This window comes from Gopherus flavomarginatus, chromosome 6 (assembly GCF_025201925.1).
Source record: "Gopherus flavomarginatus isolate rGopFla2 chromosome 6, rGopFla2.mat.asm, whole genome shotgun sequence".
Taxonomy (NCBI): Eukaryota; Metazoa; Chordata; order Testudines; family Testudinidae; genus Gopherus; species Gopherus flavomarginatus.
In genome coordinates this window covers 98,295,331-98,313,786 of record NC_066622.1, presented here as the reverse complement: position 1 = coordinate 98,313,786, position 18,456 = coordinate 98,295,331, and the positions used below count along the sequence as shown (strand labels likewise).

The following is an 18,456-nucleotide window of genomic DNA, read 5'->3' as shown; positions in this document are numbered from 1 at the left end:
TAGCCCCTTAGATGGCTGTTCTGCTGTCTCAGAATTACCCCAACATGCCTCTTCTCCCTGATGTGCCCCCTATCTTTGGAGCAGGGCATGAAGAGGTGGCATACAACTGACTACTCAGCTTCTATACCAGCCTGGAATTCACCTACAAAAGGGGAATCCCCAGTAATCCTGTTATGCCTCCTTTGTCCCAAGGACAGTGTAAAAGAGCCAGCTCACATATAGAGAATCTAGCCCTGGGCATCTAAATAAAACAGCTCACTCTGAAGGCACTGAACATCCCCAACAAACTGCTCATAAACAAGCCACAGACCAAGGATTATCAGCAGAAATTACTCAGTGAATAATTTCATACTGAAAATATAGTTCGGAAAAATGTTCTCTTTTTGCAAACAAAGTGGGAACAGGAAACAAGGTGACATTCATTGTGAATTATTTGTTATGAACGATTCACCCAGGTTTAGTTCTGGGAATGGATGCTGCCTCTGTAGTTATCACCCATGGTTTCAAAATGAAAACCAAAACCAGACTTTTTGATTGTACGTCACTCAGTGTTGTTACCACACAATGTAACTTGAACTCTGTTTATGTCACTGCACATGAAACTTGGTGTGCACAGGTTTATTAGCTAGAAAGCTAACACGCCAAACTTCAAGCAGAATGTTTCTTTTGTCTGCCTGATGGAGATGGGCCCAGCAGGCGTCCCTCTGTCAGCAATGAAACACCTATCACCACCCCATATGACCATTTTTAGTTAGAAGCCCCATCAGCTCAGTTACTGTTTCCAGGGGTACAAGCTGCTGCTTTCCCACCTGCTCACTCATGGCATTGCTGCTTAGATGTTTCTTCCAAATACAGGGAATGGCACTTGGGTACTTACTCCAGCTGCTGAAGAACAGGTTCCAAGTTTTTTATCTCTGTTGCCATTTTAGTGATTCTATGACAACACAGAAAAATTGGTGATTATTCCAGCATCCGTAGCTGCACAGTTCAGTTGGGAATTCAGACACATGGATTCTATGTACGTGTTCTATATACCTATGGAGACACTCTGCATCTGTTGTGTGGGGAGACAGAATCTTTCTTTGCACCATTGCTATAATTTAAGGTACATTCAGCTCCTGAACTCACTTATACCATGGTTTGAGAGGTGTTGAGCTCTCACAACACTCAAACCATTGACCTCTCTTTGTGTCAGTTTCCTCACCTGTAAAATGGGGCTAACAGTATCTCCCTCACAGGGGTGTTGTGAGGATTAGTGAATGTTTATAAAACGTTCTGTAAGGGAGGAGTATTATTATACCACACTGTTTTGGCAGGTGCTTCCTGAAGTAACATTTACAAATAGAAACAAAGACTTACTCCCTCAGGGCTTTCATGGGTTCCCTCAGGAATCATGACACTGGTCACCTTGTGACTGCACAATGAATCCCTAAATCACACAACAGGCCCTGGGTGTGGGTTGGTGCTTATCAGGGATTAGTGGGAGTCATTGCTCAGTACCCATGGGCATAGGTTTGTTTCAAACACGCCACACGTACTAAAAAAGGGCAGAACAAACCACAGGAAGATGCTTTAGATGCTATCATTTCCCTCTACCCTCTGTTTCATAATTCATCATTTCAAATGTAACTGAAGGGGAGCCCACTGGGGAGATCATTGACATATAATTTATCTATATTTGCTTGAGCATTTCTTTAGCTAGGAGTTTAGAAACTACAGCTATTTAAAAGTCAGTGCTTGAATATCTGTTTGAAAGCTATTTTGTCCATGCCCTACCTAGGCCAAACCACCACCTTGCCACCCCCATGGTAATTCTAAAGAATGCCTGGTGCTGAAGAGGCAGCTGGGCAGGAAGCAAGTGAAGTTTAAAGAAGTATTTTGCAAACTGTAGTGTGGATCTCAGTGATCAGGCCTAGGAGGAGATTATGATACCCCCCTCATATTCAGCAGCACCCCAACAATGCAGTCACATGTAAACAGTGGGCCATAAGAAATCCAGCCAGCCCTCACCAGTCATCAGACAGATGACATAAGAACATAACATAAGAACACAAGAACAGCCGTACTGGGTCAGACCAAAGGTCCATCTAGCCCCGTATCTGTCTACTGACAGTGGCCAATGCCAGGTGCCCCAGAGGGAGTGAACCTAACAGGCAATGATCAAGTGATTTATCTCCTGCCATCCATCTCCATCCTCTGGTGAACAGAGGCTAGGGACACCATTCTTTACCGTTCCTGGCTAATAGCCATTTATGGACTTAGCCACCATGAATTTATCCAGTTCCCTTTTAAACACTGTTATAGTCCTAGCCTTCACAACCTCCTCAGGTAAAGAGTTCCACAAGTTGACTGTGCGCTGTGTGAAGAAGAACTTCTTTATATTTGTTTTAAACCTGCTACCTATTAATTTCATTTGGTGACCCCTAGTTCTTGTATTATGGGAATAAGTAAATAACTTTTCCTTATCCACTTTCTCCACATCACTCATGATTTTATATACCTCTATCATATCCCCCCTTAGTCTCCTCTTGTCCAAGTTGACACCTTAACAAGTCACTGTGAGTTATTTAATTAAAGTTCATTTAAATAAATCCTCTGCAGGGCTGCCCAGAGGATTCAGGGGGCCTGGGGCAAAACAATTTCGGGGGCCCCTTCCATAAAAAAAAGTTGCAATACTATATTCTCGTGGGGGCCCCTGCGGGGCCTGGAGCAAATTGCCACACTTGCCCCCTGGGTGGCGCTGATCCTCATCTCCCCAGTAATTTAAGGCTTGTTCTTCCCCTTGTGAAACAGACTTGTGGCAGTTTCACTATTGTGATGGATCTACTGTATGAATCAAAATTGTGAGCTGTAGACATATAGTTGGTTTCCCAGCTGAGGTGTATAGGATTGGTGTATGTTTGTACTTTAATTAGATGACCTAATAAATCTTTTCACCCCTCATTTCTAAAACTCTTTGAAAACTCCCTAAAAATGTATTTTAATTCAGGGGAAACCTTCCGAATAGTAGTATGCCCAGAAGGCACAGGCAGGATGGTCTTGTGATTAAGCTGGTAGACTGCAATTTAGCAGAGCTACATTCAAATCCTAGCTGTTCCACAGATCTCTTGTGTGATCTGGGGCAAGACACTTAATCTCTCTATGCTTCAATTCTTCCACTGTAAAATGAAGATAATGGTACTTATATTCTCCCATCATTTGTTTATCTTATCTATTTATATAGATTGTAAGCTATTCAGAGCAGGGACTGGTTCATTCTACATTTATGTACAGCGACTAGCACAATGGGGCTCTGTACCTGGAGACCCCAACCAAGATCAACGGTAATGCAAATAAATAAATACATAAAATAATGCCAGCAGGGACTCTGCTAATCATGTAAATAGTCAGAGCTGAGAAACAAAACTAGCCTGATCTTGCAAAATGCTGAGCACTGTCAACTCTTCCTGAAGCTAATGGGAGTTGAGAGTTCTGAATACCTTGTAGGCTCAGGCATGAGATAAGAAAAACACAAACAATAATAACCAAGGTAATGTGGGGGAGTGGACACTCAAACACGAGGGCTATAAAAGCAGCAGGACTAAGTCTCAGACTTTGGGAATTATGAAGCTACCTACCTGCCCATCCCAGCCATTTTATGTGCGAGTGTACCTTTCTTTTCACACACAGGTGGCCTGGGACCATAACTTGTTTGGACATATTTGCATAAATCAGGGCTACTTGCTAGAAGCTTCCTCTCCCCAGCTTCCTACATTTCAGAGGGCTGCTGTTTCAAAGGGAAAGTTAGGACTGTGGTATTTGAGCAAAGAAAAGCAGTAAAAGCCAGAAATGTGCCTGTTATTAAATATATATAAAGGACCTACTCACCATTTACACTGCTACCATAGCTTGGGGAATGAGTCCCCTTTGCTCCCACGGTCTGGAGGGAGACATGCAAAGTTACCTCACTTCTGTTAAAAAGTCTGTTTACTTTGTCCCTGATTGTGTTCAGGTTGCTAGGTTACACTTTTGGTGACAGCAGCCAAGCCTCCCCCCCTTTCTCCCAGTGTTCAATTTCCCCTCCTCCTCCACCCCCAAACGGGGCAGTCATATAACCCCCCTTGCTCTTTATCTTACTAATCTTATTCTCAATTGCTCTCCATAGTTACATCTTGAGGTTTTCAATGTGAGAGGCAAGTAAGATTAGCTGGGTGTGTCAAAGTGGTAGAAGCAAGTTCCAGCACTGCACATCTGAAGCTAAGTACTCATAGACCTAAACAGACAGACTTACAGCCAAATCACATATGCCTCCTGTAAAACAGCTAATCTTGAGAAAGGAGTAGGCTACTTGAATTCCTAATGATATTTGTTTTTCATTCTGTTGTTAATTTTCTCTTCTGGGAGCAGTGGCATAATCAGTACACTGCTACCTCGATATAACGCCACCCGATATAACACGAATTCGGATATAACACGGTAAAGCAGTGCTCGAGGGTGGGGAGGGGGCCGCACACTCTGGTGGATCAAAGCAAGTTCAACATAATACGGTTTCACCTATAACACGGTAAGATTTTTTGGCTCCCAAGGACAGCGTTATACCAAGGTAGAGATGTACTTCAATTCTATGGGGGCAAAATGTACTTCTTGAGGTCAGGAACTTTTCCTGCTAATTTAAAAACCCTAAGGATGCAAAGTGTAATGCATTTTCTTTGGAATTATTATTGCATATACACATTGCATATAAATAGGAAGGCAGATCTTTAAACAGATGAAGCACAGTCTACCCTGGACAGCTGCCACCTTAGAGAAACATATATTCCATAAAGAGAATGTGGCATGAGGTGTGTATCCAGTCATACTTACCTTCACCAAACAGTCCCAACATGTGCACACTTGGCAGAGAGAGAAGTTCATGGTGCCTATTGGAAAAACAGTAAGAGACTGAAATCTGGAAATAAAAGGATGGTCTGATGCCTCCAGTAGGCGGAGATTTGGAGGTGACCTAGTGGGAGGCCCTCCAGACTCTGAACAAGGTGTTTAAGAGTAAATTATCTTGACTCACTTTTTAATGATTGAGAGAAAATAGGATTCTCAAGCAGAAAAATTTCACTCAGTGAATACTAAATATATGGCAAAAATTGCCATAGGAGGCCATCACAGCAAAGAGTAGACATGAATTTAGGATTTAGAATCTGGACTTTTACTGCAAGAATGTGGGCTGAAAGTTACATAACATTAGCAGGCTTGTTAGGACAAAATAATTTTTCTTGTTCCTAAAATTGTGTTATGTTCCAACGAGCTAAGTTCCTTCATGTCCTCATGCTATATTAATTGGACCGAGAATTGCACAAAGTATGGATATGCTCCACTGCTTTACCTTCAGTTATACAAGCTAGGATAAGATTTACATCAGCTACCAATCTTTATGCTTCAGTGCATGAGCTGATCATCAGCTACAATGAGAAGAAATTTCCCCACCAACTCAACACAAACACATCACACAGCTACACATTTGGGCATTTTCACCCTTTTCTGCAGCATTCGGTAGATGTTCCTGTCAAGGAGAGAACGCAGAACTAGATGGAATGTTGATCTTTCTTGTGTTTCTGCTGCTGCATTATTAGCCCATGGCATGAATATGTATTGACATTCATCTGTTTTGCATGCTACCACTGTGTTAAAGTCTGCCAATTTGAAACATAGGCTCAGTAATGCACTGTGAAGTTGTAGGAAGCATTAGATTTTTATTACAGACTGCGGCCTGGTCTACACTACTCGTTTAAACCGATTTTAGCAGCGTTAAACCGATTTAACGCTGTACCCGTCCGCACAACGAGGTCCTTTATATCGATATAAAGGGCTCTTTAAACTGGTTTCTGTACTCCTCCCCAACGAGAGGAGTAGCGCTAAAATTGGTATTACCATATCGGATTAGGGTTAGTGTGGCCGCAAATCGATGGTATTGGCCTCCGGGCGGTATACCACAGTGCACCATTGTGACTGCTCTGGACAGCAATCCGAACTCGGATGCACTGGCCAGGTAAACAGGAAAAGCCCCGCGAACTTTTGAATTTCATTTCCTGTTTGCCCAGCGTGGAGCTCTGATCAGCGCGGGTGGTGATGCAGTCCCAAATCCAAAAAGAGCTCCAGCATGGACCGTACGGGAGATACAGGATCTGATTGCTGTATGGGGAGACGAATCTGTTCTATCAGAGCTCCATTACAGAAGACGAAATGCCAAAGTGTTTGAAAAAAAAATCTCCAGGCTACACAGTGCTGCGTGACAAGCTTAACGGAAAGCCAAAGAATCAAAGGACGCTCATGGAGGGAGGGAGGGGGGACTGAGGACTCCTGCTATCCCACAGTCCACAGCAGTCTCCGAAAAGTATTTGCATTCTTGGCTGAGCTCCCAGTGCCTGTAGGTTCAAACACATTGTCCGGCGTGGTTCAGGGTATAGCTCGTCAATTTACTCCCTCCCCCCCCACATGAAAGAAAAGGGAAAAAATCGTTTCTTGACTTTTTTTAATGTCACCCTATGTGTACTGAATGCTGCTGATAGACGCGATGCTGCGGCAGTAAAAAGCAGTATCCGCTCCTCTTCCCTCCCTGGTGGCAGACAGTACAATATGCTTGATAGCTGCTGAATACTCCTGGCTGGCCTCAGGTGAGGCCGGCCAGGGGGGGCGCCTGGGTAAAAATAGGAATGATTCCTGGTCATTCCCAGTAGATGAGACAGAACGGCTCGTAACTGTCCTCATCATAGCAACTGGGGGATGAGCTTCAATCAGCCCCCTCCCTTTCATGTGTAAAGAAAAGATTCTGTACTGCCTGGACTATCATAGCAGCTGGAGGCTAGGCTCCTCTCCCCCACACCACTTAATGTCCTGCCTGGACTATCATAGCAGCTGCCTCCCCCTCATTTTATCTCACTAACAAGTCACTGTTTCTTATTCCTGCATTCTTTATAACTTCATGACACAAATGGGGGGGACACTGCCACGGTAGCCCAGGAAGGTTGGGGAGGAGGGAAGCAACGGGTGGGGTTGTTGCAGGGGCACCCCCATGAATGGCATGCAGCTCATCATTTCTGCGGGATGTGACACGGAGCGGCTGTGCTCTCTGATACACTGCTTCTCTAGTACACTTGCCCCATATTCTAGGCAGGACTGACTCTATTTTTAGATACCATAAAGGAGGGATTGACTCGGGGAGTCATTCCCATTTTTGCCTTTGCGCCCCCGGCCGACCTCAGCCAAGGGCACCCATGATAGCAGCAGACGGTACAGAACGACAGATAACCGTCATCTCATTGCCAATTTACAATGGCAGCAGATGGTACAGAACGACTGATAACAATCTCTGCTATCATGCAAAAGCAAATGAATGCTGCTGTGTAGCGCTGCAGTATCGCCTCTGTCAGCGGCATCCAGTACACATACGGTGACGGTAAAAAAAAGCTGAAAGGGCTCCATGGTTGGCATCTGCCAGACCAATCCAGGGAAAAAGGGCGTGAAATGATTGTCTGCCGTTGCTTTCCCGGAGGAAAGAATGACTGACGACATTTACCCAGAACCACCAGCGACAATGATTTTTGCCCCATCAGGCACTGGGATCTCAACCCAGAATTTCAAGGGGTGGAGGAGACTGCGGGAACTATGAGATAGCTACAGAATAGCTACCCACAGTGCAACGCTCCAGAAATCGATGCTAGCCTCAGACCATGGACGCACACCCCCGAATTAATGCGCTTAGTGTGGCCGCGTGCACTCGACTTTATACAATCTGTTTTACAAAACCGGTTTATGTAAAATCGGAATAATCCCGTAGTGTAGACATACCCTGCTATTATTACAGACAGAAGGGAAAAGAAGCCAGCAACAGGGAAACTATGTGATCCAGTGAAGCTAGAGAGGTGACAGTATTAACTGGGACATCACAGTAACAGCTCAACACAGGTCACACAGAAAACAAAGTGGCACCAGGCACCAAAATGAAAAGCAGAATGTCTGTAACTTGTGTCATGAGACTTCATTTCTTCTACCACACAGTGCAGCGACAGGGGCAAGCTTGGGATGAAGACATATTCTCTTAAAAGAGTAGTATTTGTGAACTGCAGAGGTCATTACATTTCAAGTCATCCAAAATCTCCATCTGTAACAATATTTTATACTTCACTATAGATGCATTAGTAAGTATTGGGGGTGGCTAAATTGGTAGCATAGTGGCTGCATGATATGGGATACAGGTTTCAGTCCTTTACTCTTTGGGCTAGTAGGGGCTAGAAGGCAGTGTGCTCTGCAGTGTGTGGCTGAATGAGCTGAGTGACTAGCTTGAAGGGTGACAGGATAGGTGAGGTAATATCTTTTAGTGGACCAACTTCTGTTGGTGGAAGGGACAAGCTATCAAGCTTCACAGAGCTCATCCATAAGTCTTGAAGGATGTGAAGTTGTACACTGCTGTCTTTGTCAAAGGACAGTTACTATGAAGGGACTCTAACAATTCCATGAGCTATTCCATGCTACTTTGATCTCTTCTCTACTACTATAGTTTTGGCCTCTGATATCCCCTTGCCGCCTTCTCCACAATTCAGGGCTAGAGAGTTGGTTTGCTTGTTCAGTTGAGCTAGTATATCTGGGACACATTTTCTGGTCCAAGATATTGAGTCACTTCAGCTGATTATTGACCTAGAGTATTCGGACTACTTGAATTATGCTACAAAAATCTGGTATATTCTGCAAGTGAAGCACCTCTGAAACGAATAATTCTCAGGAGACTTTTCTATTGTAATGCATCTAGAAGCTATTGATCATTTTTCTTGGACCTTGAGACGTGACCATCTATGTTAACACAATTGTACAAGATGCTGTGAATGCTCCATCCTTGCTGCATGGTTCAATCTCAGCTGTTGCAAGGGAAACCATTCCAGTCCTGTCAATTGGAGATACAACGATTTATTAATTTATTTTTAACATAGGCTTGTAAACCAATCTATTCTTTGCTATTGATTTGGGATCTTGATTTAGTAAGAGACTGTTTAACAAGATCTTTACAATGGATCATTAATGCCCTTCTGCAAGGGTGAGAGACTAGCAGTTGGCTGGGGTGGGGGTAGGGTTGGGAGGAGGGGGAGAAGGAAGGGAGAAGTCTTACTATGCGATTTCCTTGGAATGTAGAGTACTAGACTGGAGACAGTTTAAAAGCCAAGTCAGTGTAAAACTGATGGTCAATGAAACTTAGGGCCCAAAGTACTTAGGAGAGAGGATGCAGACTGCCAATTGTCAGGGAAGTAGGGAACAACACGAAAAGCTCTGCTGAATGGATCTGCAAAACCTACTAAGTGTTGAAGAACAGATCTTCATTGCTAGATTTTTTTTTTATATTTCAGCAAAAACTAAAACCTCAGCTAACATGTACAGTACTGCTACTGCACAGCACCTTTTGGGTTTTAAATATGTAATAGCAGGAAGCGTATAAGTGCTCACCTGCTCTCAGATATGCAGCTACTCATCTCCAAGCTGCCAGCAGATCTGCCTTTTCATATATAATTGAAGAGTCTTTTAAGTTTAACCTCCTTCTCCTGCTGAATAGGGAGAATACAAGTATTTTTAAATAGGACTTGAATAAGCAGGATTTAGCGGAATAGAAAGGGATGTAAGTGTAACTAACACCATAATTGATATTTCAGGATCCTAAAGAATATTTTAAAAATATAATGGGCAATCCTCTTTATCTCTGAGGTATTTTTGGATGATTGACATTTCTCTCCCCCCATGGAAGACCTACATTTATTCTGCTCTTCACTTGATTTTCTTGTGGGCAATTTTTTTTTCTTTTACGTACTTATATCATTGATTATCACGATTATATTTTATTATGAAGGCTTAAGTAGAGACTTCTTCAAGGGACTCCCCTTTCAGAAAGCACTGAGCACCTATCATCTGAAACAAATCAGGCCTTTTTCAAAGGGCACCCCATATCATGAGTCACTTTGGAAAGTCTCTAAGTACCCTTACAGTTCTGGGTTGTGTTAGTTAATTTCTTACTATGAAACCAGCTAAAGGAATATACTGGTTTTCGTGTAGCCCATGGAAAAATGCTTTTTTGAACGTCAAAGTAAAGGACTTTTGTGTTTATATTTTGGTGTGCCACATTTGCTAGTGTAGACTGTTCCTTTAACTCTAGAAGTCATTGGGACAGTCCATTAGTCCTGCTATTAACAACGTGTTGGATGCGAAGATAGGCGTAATTGGAGAGCATGTAAACCATCATGTCTGTGCATGTTTTACTCTTTTTCCATCCTTACTTTTCAGTTGACATGCTACCATCAACACTGCATTTGTTTACAGCCTGTGTGCTCTAATAACAAAATCGATCACCTCTTTGTGCTTGATATAATGTTACTTGCTAGGGAGGACATCCTAACAATCATACAAGGTACTCTATCCACCAGTGTAATCTATACTCACTGTGTGCAGATGCACATTCCAGTAACAAACATCAAGGCAGCCAGAGAAGTCAGTGCCAGAATCATTTTTCATTTGCCAGTGCTCTCTGTTACCAAAAACAGAGCCACAGGCTGGCACTGCCTTATCACGAACCCCACCAGACAGCTGGTGTAAGTGCAGCTCATATATGATGTGTTATATACAGGGGAGAGACATACTTCCAGCCCTTTCACCCAAGTTTACTGCTGCTTTGGGCATTTCCCTTCCCACCTCCCCGACTTCCTTCTTCAAATGGAAAAACAGCCTACTTCAGCAGCTCATGTTTTAGAGTGAAAATTAAATTTGAAAAGCTTCAAATGCAGTTACAAAAATTCTTGCTCCCCTGTATTCTGAAGAATTATGAGAGGCATGAGTCACCAGTCCAAGTCCCACTGCATTTCATGTATATTTTCACAATTAAACAAGTTGATAGGATTCACATGAAAGATACAATTTGAAAGTATGTTAGGCAGAATCCTTTAAACACCTTTGATAATTTAAAGAACATCAAAACAACAGTTTACAGGAGCAAGATTAAAGTAATCAACATAAACACGCTTGTTGCCATAAGTGTCTCCTGTTAAAAGTAGCTTGAGCATAAACATTCATTTAATTCAGGAGCTATAGAGTTTGACAAATCCTCATCTGAAGTATTGAGACTATTCCCTGTCTGATCTCTTTCCTGTAGCTATACCAGCAACAGCAATTAACCATATATTAAGAAAGTGTTCTTCCCTAGTGAATAGCTACAGTTTAGCTGGAAATGATATCCAATTACATTAATGCTCATCAAAGAAGCATTATCGTCACCTGTGCATGAGTTATATCTGCTATACTGGGAAATGGGATCAGTATTATTTGCAGGCTATAGTCAACCAATTTGGTGGCTCAGAATTTGTGCATTTTTTGAAAAAATAACTAATATTTGGTGATAAAGCCCTCAAATATGTGAAGTGTGTATTTAATCATCCCTACATGCCATTACATCTTTAAGCACTAAAACATAAGAACTGCTAAAGTAAATGTAAGCCACAAACTATGATTCTTTTTAAGTATTTATGAAATATTATTCCAATTTCAAAATACAATAGGGATGAGCCTGTTTTTCTGCTCCATTAGCATTGTCATGAGATGTAAAGGCTCTCTGGCATGTAAGGAGTTACTAGGTTCCTGCCTCTCAGATGGTTGATCTGGGCAAAGTGATAAAAGGGAAAAGGAAGGTAGGATAGGGGAAGTTACCACAGGACAGTGATTCTCAACCAGGGGTACATATACCCCTGGAGTACTCAGAGGTTTTCCATGGGTATTCAACTCATCTAGGTCAGTGTTTCTCAACCTGGAGGTTGCAGCCCCCAAAGGGGTCACAGGACAGGTTATGGGGAGTCTCAAGTGCAGGGCTGGCATTAGGGGGTGCCCAGCAGGTTAATGGCCCAGAGTTCCACACCACAGGGGGCCCTGTGAAGCTAAGAAGCCAATGCCTGAGGCGCAGGCTTCTCACAAGTGAAAAACAGGCTCCAGTATCACACTGAAATGTTAGTACAATATTGATATTCCAATTGTTTATTTTATAATTATATGGTAAAAATGAGATGGTAAGCGATTTTTCAGTAATAGTGAGCTGTGACCCTGTTTTGTATTTTTATATCTGATATTTGTAAGCAAGTAGTTTTTAAGTGAGGTGAAACTTGGGGGTAGGCAAGACAAATCAGACTCCTGAAAGGGTACAGTAGTCTGGAAAGGTTGAGAAAGACTGCCATAGGGAAAGGGTGTGTTGTCTCTCTTTCCAGGTGGCAAGACCGTGGCTGGTTGTTACCTAGTAATTGGAGTTGATTTAGTCTTGTCTTTAGTTTCATTTTTTGGAAATAAAGGAAGCCCAGAAGAAAGTGATGTGAAGAGATTTGGAGCTGGGACTTTATTCTTCCATCCCTGGCTGGTGAGTGCACACTGCTTTATCAGCACCCAGAAGTCTCAGTTGGGATTGTGGCCTCAATACAGTTGTCTAGAAAGGTGTGCTTCCTGCCCCAGAGAGCTTGCAGTCTAAGGAACTGACACTACAGAGGAGCTCTGCGGACAGCTATTGGCTCCAGCGGGGCTTGTCACCATGCAGAGTTCATTGCAGGATCAGGGCCTTAAACCAGATGTAAAAAGCATGGTTACTACACAGGAAGATGAGGGTAACCCTGACAGCTGGTCTATAACTGCATACTTCTAAGTGTATCAGCTGATAGTTCTAAGGCTCTTAAAGTTTTTCTTAACTACAACAAAACCCAACAACTTAACAAAAAGTTCAGTCTCAGCAATCCTCACTGGCCATCCACCTAGCAGCATGTAACCCTAAAAAACTGCAAACATTCTCCTTGCTCTTCTGCTAAGGCTAGGCAGAGCTGCAATGAAAACATATGCATTCTGCATAGAATATTCCACACACACCAGGTATGTCTAGAAAATGCTGGACTGTTTTGTTATAGCTTTTTTTATTATGTAATCGAATAGCGATTGCTATGCTGTCCCTTACTGTTGGTATTCTGAAGTATAGCTTTCCATGTTAGCTTCAGTGATGCTGTCTGCTGCAAAATGCTTTCACTGGAAATGGAGCTTTTATGGGAAAAATGAGTCTTGCACATAAAGCTGGATAAAATAGCAGGGATCTATGGTTCTTTTCCTCCTGTCACTTTAAATTTGGAACTGTCTGCTGCCAGGCCAGCTCAGCTCTGGAGAAGTAGCACTTCCATACTGAACAGTTTCCCCTTGCTTCCTGAAAATACACTATTAAAGTGTATGTATTAACACCATGTGTATAATTAGCTAAGCAATGAAATAGTGGTAGGGTAGTGACTGTAAGCCAGGATATTATTTGCTATGCACAAAGTAATAGCTAAAAATATTGTTGGCTGTTAAACCCCATTTTCCCTTACTCTTGAGTAGGCCATAGGATTTCTGACTTTCACTTGCCCTGGGTTTTCAGGGGGAGGGGCCAGCAAAGGTCCACCTAAGGCAGCCTTGCCCACCTATGGCTGATGTTGGGGAAAGGTCTCTCCAGGACCCATGTAGGTTGCTTACAGCCCCTGAAGTAATGGCAGAATCCCATCATTTAGTGTCTTTGAGTGAAGAATGACACTTCAAACTGTGTGACCCTCTGAGTGCAATACTGCAGTGTTAGGATTTGGTATGATGTCAAACCCTGTCATGGGACTTCAGCTCTCAGATTTATTCCTAAAAGTGACTTCATGCTCTAGAAAGACAGTTTAGAAAATCTGGCTTCCAAGGGAGGAAAAAAGTTACTCATCCCACTTTGCGCTAGTTCCTTTGAGTGACCACCCATCTTTGACAAGAATGAAGCAAAATAAAGCTACCAATTTTGCTTGAGCGTGAGAATGGAATAAGGGATGACTTAAACATGACACATTGTTTGGTCCTTATTGTTCATATTCCTTTTTAAAACACCTTATTCTAAAATTTGATAGTCCCACTAGAGTTAAGTGTCTATCAGCATTTCTGTTACAAACCTCTCTTTTGCAGGTTAACTCAATTAGAAGAGTTGGGCATGTCATGTTTCTCTGAGAGAGCTCAATAAGTTGAGTTTAGCTGTCCTTGAGTTACATCAGTGGGAGCTATAGCAGAAGTTTCATACACTTGTATAACCAGGTTTTTAAAATTAAGTTCCATAATCTGCAGTAGGAATGTGGTCTTAAAGCTAAATTAATTTGGTGTTAATATGACTAAATAATAAAATTATTACTGTCTTCAACTGATCAGAACCCTTGATTTACAAAAATTGCCTCTGACGCTCACCACTGCCACTCCTAGCAGAGGATGAGAAGGGAAGATGATGTGTCTGGAAAGACCCAATCCATACCTTATAGGAATGTGTACTGCCTCTGTAGTGTTCCCAGCCCATGAGTGAAGAAGAGGGCAGGTTTTTCGTTTGTCACTCCTGTGACAGGGCATTGCCAAACTAGGCCAGACCCAGTGTTGTACTTTGGAATCTGACCTACTGTTACACAGAGTGTAACATTAGAGACATTCCATCCTGCTTAGACAAACAGATAGAAGCAATGATGGTTTGAGTATCTACTACTAGTGTAGGCAGGCTCATCAGAAACCACATTTTCCAATTTAACCAAGTGTTTTGGAGAGTCAAGCAGGATCATTTGAGAATCTGTTCCCAAAAAGCCACAGATCACTGACATCACAATATTAGAAATGTGACCATTCATGACTCTTGCCTGCAGTTGGAATGTATTTTGTACGTTAGAGGTAGATTCTGTGGCAAAACTAATGAGGCACGTCGGCTACTGAACATAATAGGACCAAATCACATCCAATTTAATTTGCTTTCTAAACAAGACAATGATTTTCCTGTGCTTAGAGTAAAGAGATCTAGACTACCTGACCCACCGCTTACTTTTGGAATAAAACTCCTAGTTGGTTTTTCTGTAAAAGACAGATGGCGAGCACCTCTAAACCAATTTTAACCAATTATACGATCCTCTCAGCCAATCATATAATTCCTTTTAGTCAGCTGATGAAGCCTCCCTGCACCAAATACTGCCTCCAGCAGGTGAGGGCAGATTACTGCCCTTAGGTTCTGCTAATTTGTTGACATGACTCACTGAGGCTATTGTTGCATTTACTCTTCTCAGAACACGGAAATTTGTGGAATTATGCCAAATTGCATCAGATCAGGAAAGGTATGAGAACTGGATACTCATCACAATGAAATGCGACAATGAATAATAGAGGTGCAAGAGACCAACCCAAACACCTCTGACCTGACATATTTCTGCACACAGGCAACTACAGCTGTGGAAATCAGCTGTGCCATGTCAGCCACATGACCTGGAACCTGGGTAAGATGCTCTTTTACTGTAAAAATCAGCTTAATTTACTATTTCCAAAAGCTCACTTGTGGCTTCTTCTCTCTGGACAATTTATCACTGACTGCTCATGGGTTGGAATTAGTCTGCAGTGCCAGGGTTAACAATTTTTCTTTTTATTGTGTGATTAGGAGAGTTTAGAAAAAATGTTTTAATAAGAAGTATTGATGAAACCATGGGGGTGAAGAGGAGATTTTGATACTGATGACTATTTTTAATAAATGGCAGTGGCAGAAGTCTCTCAATCAATATTCTATAACAATCAGAGTCCAGCTGTCAGGGCTTCATAATTAACAAGGTTCTGAGCTTTATGGTGTGAGAACAAACAATCAATGGTCCACCCCCATCCACCTATCTAAGAACCCCTTCCTTTTCTCCCTCAGTTGATGCCTTGAATAGACAAATGGTAATACTGTATGGATACGCTGGACATAAATGTCAAAAACTGACTAAGGGTCAGATCATTCTTTATACCTCCATAGATGCAAAGAACCTCTAACACAGCAGGATCAGTGTGGTTTCATTGTGGGTGCATGCCCAGAACATGGGGGAGCAAACACAAAGAAGCCAGAGATTTGCAGGGGATCTTTGCAACCCAATGTAGGCAAGAAGTCTGTTTTGGGGGCAGTGCAGGTGGAGCCATGATAATGAAAATCAACCTCTAGAACAGAGTGACTCTGCTGTTGCTCCATGATCTATGATCTTCTCAGTTCATGGCCTGGTTACTCAGGCTGGGAGCTGAGAAGATAATTTGTCTGCGTTATTAATTATGGTAGTGCCTAGAGGACCTGATTGGGGGATCAGGGCCCCATTGTTTTATATACCAAACACACATAATAAAGAGTTCCTGACCTGGAGAGTTTACAATCTATATATGTTTCCATTCTGTCCTGAGAGACTGTGGGAAAGTTTCTTACTGATACAGAGCTCTGAAGAAATCACTGGGAAAAGTTTCAGTGCTGCAGTTTAAAAGGTGAGAGTGACAAATGTGGCATCATTATAAATTCAGAACCACAATACAATTTTTGCAACAATCTAAGTGTATGTTTCTAATCACCATGTTTGTCTCCAGAATCTTGTGCTTTCATGTCAGTGATGTTAATGTCTCCAATATCATCAAGAAGAGGATGTGCTTTTATCAGCAGAAGAAAACTTGAAGTGAGTACAATCTAAAGGCTTGGAAATTAGAAGGCAAATACAGAATATTCCCAACTCTATTATTTGAAAAACAAAATGTCATGTTTTTTTGAGGGCCTGACTTATGAATTTTGAATACTTGGGGTTGACCAGTGGTAATATTCTTGTCAACTGTATAGCAATATAGTGGAAAAAGAGAAAATGGCAAAGAGACAAGTAAATCTGAACCCAATTCACTTTCTCCATCATCTATCTACTGCAATTTACATGGCTCATCAAGGACTGAGCACCCTGGACAACTTAAGGTGTTGAATCCTTTTTACTTCTCTTGCTTTCATCTCCACACTTAATCATTTTGCAGACTCGTACTGTGTGGGTATTCTAAAATGCTTTGTCAGTGTTTTGTTTCTGTTATGTTTTTGCACTTGTCAGATTGTCATCTATCTGGAAACCAAAGGCAGAAAACTTCTATGATAGGAGGTGCATGTGGCTCTCGGAAACTGAGCAGAGATTTTTTTTTTAGCTATTTTTTTAAAATCCGGAATTAAACTTACACCTATTTTGTCTTTTCCTGGTACGTGACTATAATCTTTAAACCAATTCAGGTCTTAAATTCTCAGGAAATATTAAAATTTATTATGACCTTTTTAATGTCTAGGGACTTTAAATATAAATATTTGATCTACCTGAATGTTGTATTTGTTTTCAATCCATTTTTGGATGAATCTCATTTCAGCACTTTGAGCAACTCATGAGTCCAGAACAGTGGCACAAGGAGGAAAGCTTCAACCTTTTAAAAAGCCACATTTATTGCTGTTTTAATCACCCCCCAAATATGGTTACTGAAATAAATGGAATTCAAACTGTGCTAATACAGAAAATAGCTTTAATGGTCTGTTTGTTTTTAATTATAAATCAAATGCCAATCAGTTGGAAGATTGTAGTTAAAACAGACTGAATGTTATTTGCATTGGTGTGTTAATCAGCTATAGATTTTCATGAAGACCAATTAGAATTAGTCCTATCTAATCTATGGCCATGCTCATGCAAAGACTTACACATTGACTTAACTTTATGTGCTGCAAGTAGTCTCTTTGACTTTGCAGTACATAACTTAGGCACAAGCATAAGTGTTTGCAGGATCAGGAGGACCTATATTTGCTTAATTTGAATGCATAACAATTGTGTAAAGAATTAAGCTGTAGTCCTGCAACTGGTTGCCTGTGGACAGACCACTCACCAGCACAGAGACCCACTGATCTCAATGTGATTCCATGTAGTGTGGCAGTCTGTGAGAATAACAACACAGGGTGGAGGAGGGAATGAGGAAAAATTGAGCATCAGTGTATCTTGCTCTTATAATCAATTACTCCTACCTCCTGTCTTCCCCAAGATTGCACAATTACACTGAAAAAACAAATAAACTACAGTAACTCCTCACTTAACATTGTAGTTATGTTCCTGAAAAATGCGACTTTAAGTGAAACAATGTTAAGCAAATCCAATTTCCCCATAAGAATGAATGTAAATGGTGGGGTTAGGTTCCAGGGAAATTTTTTTTTGCCACACAGTACAGTACTATAGTTAGGAGGTGCCCCCGCCTTAGCCCAAACAGACAAAGCGCTCGGGCACTTGAGACAATGAGGCAGGCAAGGAGGCTGAAGGTACTGTAGGCTAGGAGAAGCATGTTGTGCAGTGGCAGCTTCCCCTACTCTGCAAGCACTAGGGGCGGGGGGCTCAACCCTTGGCCCACCCATGCCCCCCTTCCCCCAAGCCCCCACCCTTAACCCGCCTCTTCTTCCCTCCTCCCCCTTTACTCCGCATGCCATGTTCTCACTCCTCCCTCCCCTCCCACTCGCCCACGGCAATCTGCTGGTTTGTGGTGTTTGGGAGGCAGGGAAGGGATGGGGAGCCTGTGTGCTGAATCCTTGCTCCTCCCTTCTCCCTCCTGAACGCCACAAGCCAGCTGATTGCTGCG

At 42.1% G+C, this 18,456-nt stretch overlaps 1 protein-coding gene and 1 long non-coding RNA gene across 7 annotated transcripts in view; one reads left to right on the top strand and one right to left on the bottom strand.

The window, feature by feature from the left end:
- TBATA (thymus, brain and testes associated) overlaps positions 1–3,965 on the bottom strand; it is a 20,402-nt gene extending 16,437 nt beyond the window's left edge. For 2 of the 5 annotated variants that reach the window (XM_050959609.1, XM_050959612.1), the window contains exons 1-3: positions 3,868–3,965; positions 3,618–3,766; positions 878–934 (exon numbers count right to left, since the gene is read on the bottom strand). In XM_050959609.1, coding sequence (XP_050815566.1) covers positions 878–934; positions 3,618–3,634 — 74 coding nt within the window. In that variant the 5' untranslated portion in view covers positions 3,635–3,766; positions 3,868–3,965. Of the gene's footprint in view, positions 1–809; positions 935–3,617; positions 3,767–3,867 lie in introns of those variants that run through there. The other 3 variants (XM_050959610.1, XM_050959611.1, XM_050959613.1) reach the window with 3 other exon arrangements.
- LOC127054093 (uncharacterized) overlaps positions 1–18,456 on the top strand; it is a 19,065-nt gene extending 609 nt beyond the window's left edge. Inside the window, exons 1-4 of one of the 2 annotated variants that reach the window (XR_007775168.1) lie at positions 4,268–4,543; positions 12,312–12,397; positions 15,108–15,314; positions 16,414–18,456. This is a non-coding gene — a long non-coding RNA (uncharacterized LOC127054093). Of the gene's footprint in view, positions 1–4,267; positions 4,544–12,311; positions 12,398–15,107; positions 15,315–16,413 lie in introns of those variants that run through there. The other variant, XR_007775169.1, reaches the window with a different exon arrangement.